Source organism: Rhinopithecus bieti, unplaced genomic scaffold, assembly GCF_001698545.2.
Source record: "Rhinopithecus bieti isolate Rb0 unplaced genomic scaffold, ASM169854v2 scaffold_1673, whole genome shotgun sequence".
Taxonomy (NCBI): domain Eukaryota; kingdom Metazoa; phylum Chordata; class Mammalia; order Primates; family Cercopithecidae; genus Rhinopithecus; species Rhinopithecus bieti.
The window spans coordinates 9792903-9810426 of NW_016804690.1; the positions used below are offsets into that span (position 1 = coordinate 9792903).

The window sequence follows — 17524 nt, forward strand, 5'->3', positions numbered from 1 at the left end:
TGTACTTCTCATTGTATAGAAGTACAGCATCTACAGTTATGTACAGTACATAAAACTTGATGATAGAAAATGTTACTATGGTACTGGTTTATGTATTTACTATATTATACTTTTTATTATTATTTTAGATTGTACATCTTCTACTTATAAGAAAAAAGTTAACCATAAAAGGTATTTCAGGAGAAGCTACTGTTATCGTAGGAGATGACAGCTCCATGCATGTTATCAATAAAGACCTTCCAGTGGGAAAAAATATGGAGGTGGAACACAGTGATATTGATGATCCTAACCCTGTGTAGGCCTAGGCTAGTGGGTGTGTTTGTGTCTTGGTTTTTAACAAAAGTATTGAAAAGTTTTAAAAAAATTAATAGAAAAAAGCTTATAGAATAAGGTTGAAAAGAAAATATTTTGTACAGCTGTAAAATGTATTTTAAGTATTATTACAAAAGAATTAAAAGCTCAAAACACTAAAAGTATATAAAGTAAAACTGTTACAGAAAGCTAAAGTTAATTTGTTATTGAAGAGAGAAAAATATTTTTCATAAATTTAGTGTAGCCTAAGTGAATAGTGTTTTTAAAGTCTACAGTTGGCTGGGTGTGGTGGCTCAAGCCTGTAATCCCAGCACTTTGGGAGGCCGAGACGGGCGGATCACAAGTTCAGGAGACCGAGACCATCCTGGCTAACCCGGTGAAACCCCGTCTCTACTAAAAAATACAAAAAACTAGCCAGGCGAGGTGGCGGGCGCCTGTAGTCCCAGCTACTCCGGAGGCTGAGGCAGGAGAATGGCATAAACCTGGGAGGCCGAGCTTGCAGTGAGATGAGATCCGGCCACTGCACTCCAGCCTGGGCGACAGAGCGAGACTCCGACTCAAAAAAAAATAAATTAATTAATTAAAAATAATAATAATAATAAAGTCTACAGTATTGTGTACCAATATCCTCAGCCTTTACAATCACTCACCACTCACTCACTGATCCACGAAAGCAACTTCCAGTTCCACAAGATTCATTTATGGTAAGTGCCCTACACAAGTGTACTATTTTTAAAAAATCTTTTATATCATTTATTTTGTGCATCTTTTCTATGTTTAGGTATGTTTTGATACACAAATACTTACCATTGTCTAACACTTGCCTACAGTACTTAGTACAATAACATGCTATACAGGTCTGTAGCCTCAGAGCAATAGGCTATAGCAGATAGCCTAGGTGTGTAGTAGGTTACACCATCTAGGTTTGTGTGAGTTCACTCCATGTTTGCACAATGAGGAAGTTGCTGACACATTTTTCAGAAAATGTCATTGTCGATAAGGGACACATGACTGTATTTATATGGCACATCACACTGTTTTTCTCACAGTTTAAGTGAGATATATTGGATCTCACATTGGACGATACAACAGTTTAGATGACTGGATCACCTTGCCTAAAGAATGAGTAAACAAAACTTTTTCTTCCCCCTTAGAAAAGTAAAGACAGACAGTGTAACTAGTAGCCACTGTAAATGACAATGGCTTTCTGTATCAGTGAAGTTCTTATTACAATACCTGAGTCATTGTTTATTTTTATGTTTTCATTCTGAAGCCTAATAAGTCAATCAAAGACAGATACTTATGTCTGCAAGCTCAACTTTATAACATCCATAAAGACCAATGATATTGGCATGTCAGATATCTCTAAAAATCAGTGATGATAGTATAATATCAATTAAATCAACTATAGATAGGAAAATCACTGTAAAAGAAACATGGTCCTATCTAATCATTTCTCTTTTATACATTTCTGTATTATTCTATTTTATGTTAATCACATATTACCATATATGAGAAAAGACAAATGTATATACTTTGATGACAAGTCACCTCATAATATTTTAAAATCGGGGAAAAGGCATTAAAAAGTGGTACTGGATTAGCTCACACATATATATGTCATATCATACACATACTACTTTTTTTAACCTCCACTTTCTGGGTTCAAGCAATTCTCCTGCCTCGGCCTCCCAAATAGCTGGGATTGCAGGCATGCACCACCACATCCAGCTAATTTTGTATTTTTAGTAGAGATGGGGTTGCACCACGTTGGTTAGGCAGGTTTCAAACTCCTGATCTCAGGTGATCTGCCCACCTTGGCCTCCCAAAGTGTTGGGATTACAGGTGTGAGCCACCACACCCAGTCATGTATACATTTTTTTAAAAAAATACCCGTTGCAAACAAAAAATGGTCATCAACATGGGATTAACGAAATTATGACCTACGCCTAAAAGGAAAACTATGTAGCTGCTAAAACAATAAAGCAAGTCTTCAACAAATGATTTTTTTAAATTTCATGACCTCTTATTATGTGGAGGTACAAAGGTATAGTGAGCTTCACTTGTATAATAAAGGAATGTATTTATATTAATTATAGACACACACACTTTCACACATACATATCCATACATAAATGATTCCTTGAATGATAAGAAATGGTAATTGTGTTTGACTCTGTAGGGAATGAAACACTGAAGGATCAGCTGCAGGAGGAAGGCTTACCTATCACTCTATATTCTTTACACTGCTTGCTTGTTTCTTATTGCTTAATGATTTATAGACACTCCTTATCAAGTTTTAATAAAAGCATACAGTTTTTATTTTAAGTGAGCAGGCTATTAATTCCTCACTATTTGTATGACCAAAGTTGCCATGTGAAAGAATATGATTTTCTTTCTGCATTGACATAAGCAAAGCACCTATCTTAAATCGCCTTGATTTATAGACACTTCCTAGAGTTTGCATGAATTTTAAAAGATAACTAGCACTGCACAACTTTAGACTTTCAGCAAACATTTATAAAAGTCAACCAGGAAATACTGTAGAAGACAAAGAGTGTATGAGATGTGATTTGCAATCAGGTCTATGCTATTGTTTTTCTATCATTATCCACATCAAGAGTGGCTTTATTGTAACAATCTCCTTTCTATTATCATAAACTCACAATTTCCTTTTTTGAGACAGGGTCTCCCTCTGTTGCCCAGGTTGGAGTGCAGTGGCATGATTATGGCTCACTGTAGCCACCATGCTTGGCTAATTATTTTTTCTTTTGTAGAGACAAGGGTCTTGCCATGTTGCCCAGGCTGGTCTCAAACTCCTGAACTCAGCAATTCTCCCAAAGTGATGGGATTACAAGAGTGAGCTGCTGCACCTGGGCTATAAACCCACAATTTCTATCCCCTGATTTTTTCCTCTAAAAATATAGTGATCCTTTTTTCTGACACTTAGATTTCATTTTCTTGAAATTATTCCCCCAAATTCTGAATTTTTTAAACCAGAATGTCATGGCTTGGGATTGGTAGCACTCTAGTAACATTTTGTATCATATTTACAGAAAACAATTCAGAATCTGCAGGAGGAGAGGAGTACTGAAAATATATGACACTATAACATCACCCAGAGCTAAGCAGTAGAATGAGATTTTCCTATTTTTAGAAATACATTTCCCTGTGGTTTCCTGCTGAGCACTATATACTCAATTTTTGAAGTAGTTATTTTGTCTGCTAGCACCTATATTGGAACATGTTGCTATGTTCTAATACAGTATTTTCTCTTAATTTTTGAAGTAGCACAAAATTGAACTTTTTATCAATCTGTAAATTAAAACAAATTATACAAGCCAATGGTTCTAAACCCTTTTGTGGTTTATGGACCCCTTTGAGAATCTGCTATGTGCTGTGGACCCTCTCTTCAGAACATGATTATAGACTCTTAAAGCTTATCCAGCTGTCTTCCAATGGTTCATAAAAATTGAGTCACAAACCTTATTTCAATCTTCGATGAACAATAGGGAAGAACAGACAAATACAGCAGCTTATTTAAAATTAAGCAATTTTATTTGCATAATAATTAGGTTATTTACCACTGTTAAATACATTATCCTTTGAGTTTCCACAAAGCCCTGTGAGATAGCAAATGCAGTTATTATCATTCATCTATCAGAAAGTCATTGAGACTATTCACCTGAAGGAAGCAAATAACTCAGAAAAGTTCAATGACCTGGTCAAAAGCACAAAGTGAAAAAATATTAGAATCAGGATTCAAATCAGGTCTTCTATTTACAAATCTTATTTTTCCTCACCTTACATTCTTTCCTTTAGTTCAATATTTGGCAATCATTTTCTGTAAAGGAATTGATAGTAAATATTTTCAGCTTTGGAGGCCGTATGGTCTCTGTTGTAAGTATTTGACTCTACCATTATAGCATGAAGGCAGCCAAAGTCAATACAAGACAAATGGGCATGGCTGTGTTCTAATAATTACATAAAACAGGTGGCAGGCTTGATTTTGCTCATGGGTTATAGTTTGCGGACCCTGAATTATCACCTCTACAAAATAAATGACCTAAATCTTTTAACTTATTTTCCTAAATAGTTTGACTGCTTTTGTCATCATGATATTGACCTTGTTAAGTGATCATTGGTACAATACTCTAAATGCTAATGGAATCCCTAAGTAATATCATCAATAACAAGCAAAATCTCTGCCAAAAACCAATGTAAAACTGTTACATATTTTCACTTTTATTTTGAGACAATTTCACTGATGAAACCATCATCTAGGAAGGTCTTTTTGAAACATAATCCCCTTCAGTAACACAATAGGAGTCAATATTACATGGAAAAAAATAAATATTTTTTTGCATTGATAAAGTTAAGAAGACACTGTTTGGAAAAGCAAATTAAAATATAAAATACAGTTTCTTACAATGTTTAATGACTTTGGATATTGAATAACATTAAATAGGTATAAAATTAGTATACGTGTTTACAAAAAGATTATGATAGTCATCACAGCTGTCATCAGATATCCTGGCTCACTTGAGCACCCTTGAAGTTGGTTTGGCCAATGTCATATGAGTGAAAACAATATGTGCATTTGTATAAAGCTTTATCAACCAGTGTTCAATGTGCCTCATCTGCTCCCTAAGCCACAGTGATCATGTAAGAATCTGGAACACCACCTACAGAAGTCTCTTAGCAAGTACAATGAGGAGAACCCTCCTGCCTATCCACACTGGACACTGACTGTAAACAAGAAATAGACTTCTTTTGTAAGGCCACCATGATATGGGAATTGTCACAGAATATATCTTAGCATATCCTAACTACTATAAAAGCATAGATTAAAAAAAATCATTTAAAAAGGTTTATACTAATATTCATTTTTATTATGCTTGGTTAATCAAAAGAAACACCTCAAGATAACATTATATGCTATTTTGAGGCCAGGCATGGTGGCTCACACCTGTAATCCTAGCACTCTGAGAGGCCGACGTGGGTGGACTGCTTGAGTTCAGGAGTTCGAGACCAGCCTGGGCAACATGATGAGATCCTGACTCTACTAAAAATACAAAAAACTAGCTGGACATGGTGGCACACACCTGTAGTCCTAACTACTCAGGAGGTTGAGGGAGGAGAATCACTTGAACCTAGGAGATGGAGGTTGAACTGAACCAGGGTCATGCTACACCTGGGCGACAGAGTGAGACTCTGCCTCCAAAAGAAAAAAAAAAGGTGATAACATTACACACTATTTTGAATGACCACATTTTGAATTATCTACGTATCATTAAAATAACTGGTTGGAAGGCCAGTCATGGTGGCTAACGCCTGTAATCCCAGCACTTTGGGAGGCCAAGGTGGGCAGATCACGAGGTCAAGAGATTGAGACCATCCTGGCCAACATGGTGAAGCCCTGTCTCTACTAAAATACAAAATTAGCTGGGCATGGTGGCACATGCCTGTAGTCCCAGCTACTCAGGAGGCTGAGGCAGGAGAATCGCTTGAACCCAGGAGGCAGAGGTTACAGTGAGCCGAGATTGCGCCACTGCACTCCAGCCTGGTGACAGAGCAAGACTCCATCTCAAAATAAATACATAAATAAAACAAAATAAAATGAAAAATAACTGGTTGGTCATTTCATTAAATCAAAATAAAAATTAACTAGGTGAAGAAATAGTCAAGTGTAACACAGCCCTGTGGGAATGACTGGTTTGGGATTGAATTTTGTACATTCAAACTATGCTAAACAATTCAAAAAAAATTTTTTTTATGTTATAAAAATTAGGGGTATGAATTAAAGCTATACGAAACAATCAATTTTATGTTTTAAATATTAGTGGCAGAAACAAATATGTAAAAAATAATATTGGCTTACATTAATAATAAAACAGTACAAATTAGTCAATAATAAAGTTAGCTTACCCTAAAAATTAGTACAGAGTCATTCAATATACAAACTATTTTCACATATGCAACCTGATTTAGTCTCCACAACTCTTGAGAAATAGTAGCCCCAGTTGACAAATGAGAAAATCAAGAATAATAGAACTGTGATTTGCCCAGATAGACAACCCTAGCTAGTGGCAAAGACAAAACCCTGAACCTAAGTTTTCTGAAGTGAAATCTGATGCTCTTTGTACTATATCACTCCTTTAAAAAAATGTAAAATTATTTTCCTTCTAAGCAGCATAAGCAAAACTAGTCTGTATTAATATGTACAGCACATGATTTTAGTTGTAGCATAATGCTAACTAGGAGGTCATGTGTGCAGTCTTTTTTCCATCAAGTTAAAACGTAGCTTCATAAAGTTGTCTACAGGGACCACTGAAATTATATACTAAAACATGTATACTTTAAACAGAGGCTATTTAGGCTGAATATGACTTATTTCATATTCCTCAAGATAGTATAATTTATAATAAGAAATATATATGGAGGTCTTCATGCCAAGTTCCTGGCACAGAGCCCCCTAAAACCCTTGTAATTTCCAGAGCAAAAGGGTTACTAGGAGGATCTTTCATCCTAATAATTGGTCTTTGATCCTGTTTCTTGACACAGAACTCCTAATTTCTTAGAATTTCCTGGGTGATAGGAGCATCTTTTGTTCTAATGAGGTGACTCTTACTGGGTTCCTGGATAGCTTCAGGATGGGGGCTGGTCACCAGAAAAAAAACAAACCATGACTACAAGTTTGGAACTTTCAGCCGCAACTCAATTCTCCAGAAAGGTGAGAGGAACTGGAGATTGATAATCAACCACACTTAGATGATGAAGCTTTCATAAAAATATCTGAACTATGGGGTTTGGAGAGCTTTGGGGTTGCAGAACACATGGATGCATCCCAGAGAGGTTGTGGAACCTCCCCACCCCTTCCTACATCCCTTTCCCTATGTATATCTTTCATCTGTATCCCTTGTAATATTCTCTGTAATAAGCTGGTAAACGTCAGTAAACTGTTTCCCTGAGTTCTGTGAGCTGCTCCAGATGAAACCCAGAGAGGCTCGAACTTGTGATTGGCATGTGGAGTGGGGACAGTCTTATGGGACTGAGCCCTTCACCTGTGGGATCTGATGCTAATTCCAGGTTGATAGCGTCAGCATTGAATTGAAGTAGAGGAAACCCAGCTGGTGTCCAGTGGAGAATTGCAGAAAAATCCTATACATCTGGTGTCAGAAAAGCCCTGTGTCAAGTGGTAAGAACATAGTTGGAGAAAATAGTTTTTTTTTTTTCTTTTACACTCCTACTTCTCTTTTTTCTTTTCTAGCTGCTTGGCTTTGGCAATTTCACTCTTTGTTAGCATCTTCAATAAGGGATGTTTACGCCTAGAGGGGAGAGGTAGGACACATCAACCAAACTTGGCTGCTTGTTTGCTGTTTTGGCTTTAAAATTAAAGTTGGAAGGGAAAGAAATTTAAGATTAGCAATTAATGTGCATTTTTGGATAACCTGTGGCTTTCAATAGTTCGTAGCATCGCTATTCCTCCCAATGCTCTGTTAGAACCAAGAGTTGGCTGTATGGAATTCCTTTCCATTTGGAATGAGTCACATCAGCATTGTACTTTAGGTGCACACAAACCACAATAGTTAAACATGAACTTCATTTGGCACAGTCACTTTATTTGTAAACATCATGCCATATGCACCCTACCATATAAATAACAATGCCAATTTTCCAAGAGTAAGTAAGATTGCACAAGTCTAAAAAAAAAAAAAAAAAGAATTAGGAAGAAAAACATGCAGCCTAATTACCAGCTGAAAGTAGACAGGCCTGAACAAACGTTGTCACATGCCTTTCTTATCAAACGAAACACCAGAGACACATACAAAAAAAATTTCTGATAATCATCACACCTAGCTTTCATCACATTCAGAGCAATACTTGGATATCTGGTGCTCAGTCAGATGCTCTGCAAAATCTATAATCTAGAATGAACAGCTCTGCATTTCAGAAATCAGGAAGGAGGAATGACAAGAAAAAATAGGTTCTGTATTTATTCAGGGCATGAACTTCATGACTATTTCTTGCTTCCAATTTTTGGATAATTTCAAGACCACAACATTTAACAGTGATTGCTTTTCAGAAAATTAAAATATGCTATTGAAAACTTTTCAAAATTATTCAAGAAGAGGTGAAAGTGTGTTTTGTTTCAGAATACAAGCAATTCCTGACTTGAACTACATTAGAGATATGGGCAACTATGATGCTGGTACCCAATGCCCAACCCTTCTCTTGCTAGAGCTTCTGTTAGATCTATAATATATTGTTATGTTTTCTCCTGTTACTAAAAACAAACAAAAAAACCCCAAACAAAACAAATTATGCCTAACGTCTGGGAAGATTATATCCCTAATGTTCCCAAATCCCTTTTCAGCTAGCGTAGGATTCTGAGTACTAGGTGCTCTTCTTGCCTGATGTAGCATACATATGCAATGAGAAGAGGTGACTAATCTATTTGATTATTGCTTTGGAGTCTACAATAGTATTTATGTAATAATTCAGCTTTATTCCTTATCAAATATACTTTTGCACTCTGCCAACTTAGCTATCATTCATAAGAAATTTTCTCTGAGAAACACATTTTAACTTAGAAAATAAATAAGACTACATGAAGATTTCTGAGTGGCAGGAGCAAATGTCATTAATAATATCCTGATATGTGTTTTGTTTTCATTAATTTAAGTAGATGGAAAGAATAACACAGAATAAAAACCCAAATTTAATTTCAATTTTTGTGTTTCAACTACACAATACCAGAAGTACATATTTTGGAAAATAATCATCTACTTTCACAAGCTTGCATAAAGAAAAATGCAGTGAGATTGTAGAGTAGGAACTGGAAGTCACCTTGCAAAATTCATTGTCTTTTAAGCTGCCTGAGAGAACCTTAACTTTTCTATAAAAATGGAATCCCAAAATCCAATACACAATTCTCTGAGAACATGCAAGGGACTAGTGAAATGCCACAGAGTTATGAGTGTACTAAATTAATAAGTTAGCACCCAACACGCAGAGCTACAATGACATCATCCTTTGAGAAAAGGTTTACCGACAAATTCCACACCACTGCTTCAAGTCCATTCATTTCCAAGTTCAGGCAGTGGCTTCTGTGGTCATAAAGCTGAAGAGAAAACACAATTTTTCCTCATCCTTTCAAGTTGTAGCTTTGTCCCACATCCAACAGAAAGAAAGGTATTAGACTCCCTGCTGAAAACAAGCATAGGCTTTGCAGTTTTCAATATACTTTCTGTATTTCCAAAAGTGACTCCTTTTTATCTGGAATTGCTTGTTAAAATTACTGCAAACTTTTAATTTTCTTCCTGGTGTTTGTTTTGTTTTGTTTTCATAATTACTTAAGCATTATACCAAACTGGAGAAATACAAGTTTGCAGTAAATCTGTGATTGTTATCATAATAGCTTTAGCAATTTAATCTAGGTAAAAGCCAACTGGAAGCCCCAGTGGCAGGTTCAAAATATAGAAACAAAAATACAAACAAAAAATCATAGAAACTATTTAGCCAAATTCAATCTCTACGCTCAAGTGATAGAAAATAAGAGTCATTTGAAAATATGCAAAATATTGCTCTAAGGAAAAATTAAGTTTCCCATTAAGACTTAAGAGAAATGCTTTGGAATCTTAAAGTCACTGTAGACCATAGTGGCCTTCTTATTATTTGCATTCTGACACTCAGATATAATAATCGAGTGATAAGTGTAGGCAACTCCTAATTCTGACATTTCAGTTCACTTTCCACTGGAGAATATTTTATTACTTTAAATATAATTATATTAAACGGTATTAACATATAACAATTAATATATAAGTGTAATTAATATAATTTTATAATTTTTATAAATTGATAAATTATATACATTAATATCCAATATATAATTTATATGAAATAATATATTAAATACTATATACCCATATAACTATATAAATAAAAATACTAAACTAATTATATATTACTATATCATGTAACTCTACCTCGCATATATCACAGTCACAATTGATAACAGTTATATAACTATAAAAATTATAATTTTTACATGCTTTCAAGTAAAAAAAATCTTCTTCTATAGTTTCTTCTAACCTTAAATTGGTCTTGAAATAGAATACAGTTGTCCATACATCATTTTGCCACCTGCCTTTCCCATAGTTTAACTGAGAAGCTTTAAAACACTTAAAATTTAAAACTTAAAATTAAAAGCTAAGCCCTCTAAAGCATTATTCTGAGAGGAGTATATCTCTACCTATAAACTTTTTTTAAGACCACATATCTGTTCACCTTTCACCCTCCTCACTGCTACCTCCTTAGTTCAATCAACATCTTTTCCCATATGGATTAATATATTAACATGTTTGTGAGGTGTTTCCTCCACCCAGTTCTCTGATTCTGTAACAACAACAATTCAATTCAATTCTACAGGAGTCCAGACCTACAGATTAAGAGCTCAGTCCACAGGACAGCTTCCAGGTCAGACACCAGTAGCAAATGGCATGCTGTGCTGCTCACGGTTTCTGCCTGGCCAACTGCAAATTCAGGGGTTCCCAGGACCTCTCCTCAGATTGGTTAACTCCCTAGAAGGATTCACAGAACTCTGGAATGCATTCTCCTTACTAATGCTGGTCTATTATAAAGGATATAATTTAGGAACAGCCAAATGGAAGAGATGCATTCCGGTATGCATAGAAGTAGGGGTACGGAGCTTCTATGTTCCACAGCTTCCCCCAGCATACTACCCTCCCACCACCAGTATTCCCCAACCCAGAAGCTCTCTGAACTCCATTGTTTAGGGGATTTTATGGAGCTTTCATTAAGTAGGCCTGACTGATTAAATAATTGGCCATTGGTGATTAAACTCAACCTCTGGCCATTCTTCCCTCCCCAGAGTCCTGGGAGTGAAGCTGAAGGTTCCAATCTGCTAATCACATGGTTGGTTTCTCTGGCTATTAGCCCCCATCTTGAAGTTATCTAGCAGCCCACCAGTAGTCACCTCATTAGCATAAACTCAGGCATGGCTGAAAGGGGCTTGTTATGAATAACAGAAGACATTCCCATCACTCAGAAAAGCCCAAGGATTCTAGGAGCTCTGGGCCAAGAACCGGGGTCAAAGACCAAATATATTTTTGTATGATGCCACATTTTTCACTGGTCTTCTACTTCAGCTTCTACCTTCTGAATGGCAGCCAGCATCACATCATGCTTGTCTTTGGCTTAAATCTTTCAGTGGCTGCCTACCGAATTTAGAATGTTACCATGACCTATAGAGTCCTACATGATCTTGCTGCCTCTTATCTCACTAACCTCACTTCTTTCCCCTTCTCTCCTTCCTGCAGTCCCCCAGGCACTGCCTCATCTGTATTCCTTGAACATGCCAAAAATCTGTCCCACCCAAATCTTTGCCATTGTTGTGCCCTTTGCCTTCATTAATCTTTCCACTTTTCTTTACATAGCTAATTTATTTTCATCATTCAGGGTTCAGCTTAAATGTCACCTCCTCAGAGAGTTCTTGAATCAGCCTCTTTAGAACACCTCCCACTCCCTGCTCTGGCTCCATCATCTATTCTCTATCATGAGTTTCTTTTGCTACATTTATAGCAATCATTCATGGTCTTGTTTTTAATGTACTGATTGATCATTGGTCTCTTCAATCCCAATTTTTCTAGTCTTGCTGAATTCAAGAAGAAACAAACAAACAAACAAAAAATGGGGCGAGGGGAGAAAGGAACAACTGAAATGAAGCTTCCTAAAATAATACAACATATAAAATCTTGGCCATATTTTACTCCTTTCTCACAAAACAAAAAAACATCAACTAGCACTGTCTATGAGTTACAAGCCTGCTGCCTAAATATTCACTTCACTTTCAATATTTTGACTCCTGTCTCTTCATTCTATTAGTCACCAAGGCCTGTTGATTCTTGTATCCAATTATTCCAACATTTTGTGCTTACTCCTGTCCTTCCACACCAACTCCAATCATCCCAGTCAATACATCCCTCCTTCCCTGGGTCACTGCAATGCCTCCTAACTGCTCTCTCAGACAAGCTGTCAGTATTCGCTAATCCTCTTCCTTACAAATCCCTCTTGTCACTTTTAAACTTTGACTTCACTTTTAATAAAAATTCAGGTTCTATCTTATTACAGTAGATCCTCAAACATGGGATTATTTTCAATGCATTTTTTCCATCTAAAGCAGTCAATATTATTTCCCACTAAAGCAGTCAATATTATTTCCCACTACTTCTTTAAACAAGTCTTCTTTAAACAATTTCTTTAAACAAGTCTACTGCAACACTTGCCTTTCTATCCCCAAAATAAATCCAGCTCATTCCTCTTCTTGGATTTTTGCTTAGTCATGCCACAGACTGTGAGGCTTTTTCCCCTTCCTCAGGCTAAACCAAAACATCTTCGGCCGGGCCCGGTGGCTCACGCCTGTAATCCCAGCACTTTGGGAGGCCGAGGTGGGTAGATCACGAGGTCAGGAGATCGAGACCATCCTGGCTAACATGGTGAAACCCTGTCTCTACTAAAAATACAAAAAATTAGCCAGGCGTGGTGGCGGGCGCCTGTAGTCCCAGCTACTCGGGAGGCTGAGGCAGAAGAATGGTGTGAACTGGGGAGGCAGAGCTTGCAGTGAGCCAAGATCGCGCCACTGCACTCCAGTCTGCGAGACACAGCGAGACTTCTCAAAAAAAAAAAAAGAAACATTTTCTTCAAGGCACAGTTCAAATCCAACTTCCCCACTTAAGACTTTCAGTTCCAGCCCATGTGTTCTTCCCTTTTTCTCAATTCTCATAGCACTGAAACCCCTGTTCTATGTTACATTTGATTATCCAAGACTTATTTTTGTTATTCTGCAGTCATTTCATATGTGTAAATGTTGTCTCCCAAATGAGACTGCAAGCAGGGACTACGTCCTTACTTCCTTTGTAATCCTGGCAGCAGGAGAAGTAGCACAGATCCAGCAGGAGCTTCTTACCTTGACTTACAGATTAAAATGATTCTGATGATGACTCCCGTCAACTCCAAGCAGCCATTCTAGATAACTGGCAATAGCCAAACAGAGCGCACTGTCTCTTACCCCTGGTCTTTTCCACATGAGCTCCCTATGTCTGCAAGCCTCCCTTTCCAACTTTCTTCACCTGGCAAATTCCTAATTCTATCCAGTCAACTGGGACAATGCCTACTAAGGAAAAGGAACCATCCCTCGCCTCTTTCTTACTCACCTACCCACCCAATATCTGTGTAAAGTGCTGCATCACTACATTCCCATTAAATGCTTTTAACTCACAACTCCTGGCACACTGTATTGTAAATGTGTATTTATCCACCCTTCTCCCTGACTGATCTATGTACAACTTAAAGCCAAGGAATTTATTTTTTATCTTTATAGCAACAGAGCGATAGTGTTTTATTATTTGTTGAATTAATATATAGACAAACAAACTGGAAATGAAATATGTTGAAAGGGCTAATAACTTAGCCTCACAGGTATCAATATGGTGTTATGTAATTTCCAATAAGTCATAGTTCAGACCATATAGAATGCCTATTTGTTTTAGCTTCAAAATAATTATTATGCATCCAATATGTATCAGGCATTTGGAGATACAGGCAAGATCCAAATGATAAAAAATCCCTAACTTCATAGAGCTTGCATTTTACTAGGAAAAATCGGCAAGGGACTATGGCTTTTGCTCTGACTGAGTTGGAAACCACAGAAGAGTTCTGAGCAGAAGGTTGCTGCAACGCTGCTGGCATGCGATGATGCTGCTTTAGACAAAAATGGTGGCAACTTGAATGCTGAGCAGTGGTTAAAGCATGAATCTAATATAAAGGCAAAGCCAACAGGACTGGTATATGGAATGGAAGTGGCATATGAGAGAAAAGGAATGGTCAAGAATGGATTTCAGTCTGTACAACTGTGGAATAGACTTTGTGAAGAATTTGGAAGGGTATAACTTTGGAAAGGGTGTTTAGATATATGAAGAGATATTCTAAAATTTGGTCTTAAATTTTAATATTTTATTTTGTATTACACCCCTTGGGCATATTTCCAAGGAATAGTGAGGATTATGTTTGCTTCTTAGAAAAATTGATGAAATTGAACAGAAAATCCTTGGACAACTGTGGCCAGCTCAGCTCCGTGAAGCACTACCTGTACCAGGAACCCTCTAAAAGCCACTGTAATTTATTTTTCAAAACTCTCCCAACTTCTAATGTCATTTTAAAATGTCTTATGCAATGCAGCTATTACTAAAAGTCATAATTTCTATGATTGCTAAAAATCACTTCAAAGCTCACACAGTTATTATCATTAGCAACATTATTAATTATACTTTGAATTTTATGGAATAATGACTTTGATGTCAAATGCACACTTAGGAAAGAGGACAAATTTTTTCTCTTGCCCTAGACCACCATAACCTAGTCCAAGATTAGAGGACATGGTGTTGACCACAAGAGTAAAAGACCATGCAGTAAAAAGTCCTCATATGGGTCACCCAGAATGATTTAATCCACTGAAGACTAAAGCCTGAGATAGAAGAGTAGGATATCTGGGCTGTCAGGCAGCTACCTAAAGAGCCTAAATGATCAGCTACTGTGCTTAATGGCTATAATTTGGAGTAAGGCTGGTAATAATGGTTTATATTTTTTCATGTGTTGAAGTGTATGTCTGCAAAACTTACTGTATTTGGGGATTCAAAAAATGAGACTGTTTATAAACATACAGGGCAACAGTAAGTCTGTATAATGACTGAGTCTCCTGCAAAATAATTTAGTGGTGGTCATGATGAGTTATAACTTAGACTTTTGAATTTTCATTGGCAGAAACAAACCATTCTCACTCAGTCTGTGAGCTTTTATTCTTCTAGACTCTAAGTAGTTTACACAATAAATAGTTATTTCCATAGTAGAAATGGCCAAGATGTCTAAGCCCCAAACTTAACCTGTTATTATGGTTAGAAATCAAGGTTGCCATTCTTCCAGATTTTCACAGCCACACAACTTTTGACCTAGCTGATGGAAATGTAAGAGTAAACATAGTTTCTTGACCTCTCAAAAAAGGCAAAAAATCAGCATGCTAAAGTATGTATTTTGCTGGCATGTGATCCAGTGCAAAGAGGCACTACAGTGGATTCATATAACGACAGAACAGTACAAATACCTGTAAAAGAAAAACTTTTAAGTGAGAGTTCATCCATAAATTTTCCATGTTCTCCTATTTAGTACTTTGATATAATCTGCTGACATGAAAACATCATACATGTCATAATTTATGAATGACATCACAAAAATAAGATTGAAACTTTCAGGACTTCAACTTATCCCAAAGGTATGTGGAAAGAAAGAACTCCCTTTTTTAAATATATTTTCTCACACCTGAAATTCCTTCATAACTATGATGAGTCCATTTCCTTCTCTTTCTTAAAAAATACACTTTAAATGCATCTCTTTCCATTAGCAGGTGGCTTTTCTCATTCTCACAGAATGACAAACATGGCTTTCACTATGAGGTCTGTGTTTAGGTTTCCTGAATAGCTTTTGGGCACTGAATGACAAACTAGCAGAGAGGACATCTACATGTGCCCATTCTGCTACTTTAGAAGATACCAAGCATACGTGTGGGTGAGTTGAAAAAAGAGACCACGTTCCATTATGCAACCCTTTCAACACTATAACAAACAACGCGATTTAAAAAAATCATCAGGGGCCTAAACTTTCATACTTTTTGTAATCCTCACATTTCAGTGTTAAATTTTTATATATTTATGCTACTAGCAAAATATAATGTATAAAAAACAAGCCCTGAAGTAATCATCATAAATGACCATATTAACAGGCACAATCTGTTAAAATGTAGAGTTAAAATTTACAAATTTGAAAAGATGATATCATGTAAGAACTTCCATGAAAAGAATGTTAAAATTATATTCAAATCCTTTTCTGCTACACAAAAAATATCAAAATTCAGGAAAATTAAAACTAATTGTCTAAAGACATAATCATTTTAAGTTGTTTCTTGACATCACTATCATTAGTCAAATGACTGAACTGCACTGCTCCTGTTTCACATGTATTTTAAAGTCAACTCAGTATTCTAAAATAGCAACGAATTCATTTCCATTACTCCTTTGTTTAAACCTTTAAACCCCCTTTTCACAATCAATTTACTATAATCTAGTTTTTCTATCTTAAGTAGATCATTTTGACCAACTATGCAAAAAATTCAAACAAATGGATTTTATCTCACAAACTGTACCAAAACAAAAAACAAAAATAAGTTGTCTCCTACCTATGGTTGTAATAACAGTGCCAGCAAAGAAGAAGGAACTTCCCAAATCCCAGTGACTGATTTGATTGGAGGTGTTTCCTAAAGGTATAATCCCTGCATTTATTGCTGCCACTATTTGCTGCAAGTTTAAAAAGAAATTTATCAGTACACATGAATCACACAGAGGCATCAAACAGCATATTTTCCACCCCAGAAATGACTTGACAAAGAGAATCAACTCTAAGGTTTTGCTTTTCCATTTAAAATGTATAATATAGCTTAAAACTTTATACTGAAGAATTTAATACCACTTAAGTTATAAGAAACGGACATGTGATATCAAGTGAATTGATTGGCATGAAGGTTATAATATTGCACCAACATGCATTCATATTGTCATCCATTAACATATTTAATTGCTTATTTGAATTAACAACTAAATATGACAATGTTCTCTAGTAAGCACCACAGCATAAAAATAGCAGGTTGCAAACTATAGTTACAATTATATATAATAGCTTCATCAGAAAGAAAGTATTTCCAAAGTGCTGCTCATTTCAAATGTTAAATATACGATCCAAGTCTGAGTTGGCTATAACTGTACCAAGCCTATATCAAAAAGAGCTAAGGATGAAAAGGAAAGGCAACAAGACTTCACTTTCAAGCTTGAGGCAGTCCATGTAGATCTAAACTTTTAGAATTTCTACAGATTTTAGTAAATTCTATGACAATGAGAATCACCAAAGCTCTGTAGATGACAATCTGTCAACAATATTACATAGAGACCACTAAGATCTATTGCTGAGAATGTTGAGTAGTACTAAGAGAAAGACAGAAAGATGACATTATAATCCCTTCTTCAATCATCACATGTTGGGAGGTGGGGGTTGGAGGAGGAGAAGCACAAAAGGTAAGACAATATGT

General features: G+C 36.2%; 1 protein-coding gene across 3 annotated transcripts in view; it reads right to left on the reverse strand.

Annotated features, from left to right (window-relative positions):
• KCNK2 (potassium two pore domain channel subfamily K member 2) overlaps window positions 1-17524 on the reverse strand; it is a 242770-nt gene that overhangs the window by 101117 nt on the left and 124129 nt on the right. For all 3 annotated transcript variants that reach the window (XM_017869936.1, XM_017869939.1, XM_017869935.1), the window contains exon 3: window positions 16622-16739. In XM_017869936.1, coding sequence (XP_017725425.1) covers window positions 16622-16739 — 118 coding nt within the window. The remainder of the gene's footprint in view (window positions 1-16621; window positions 16740-17524) is intronic.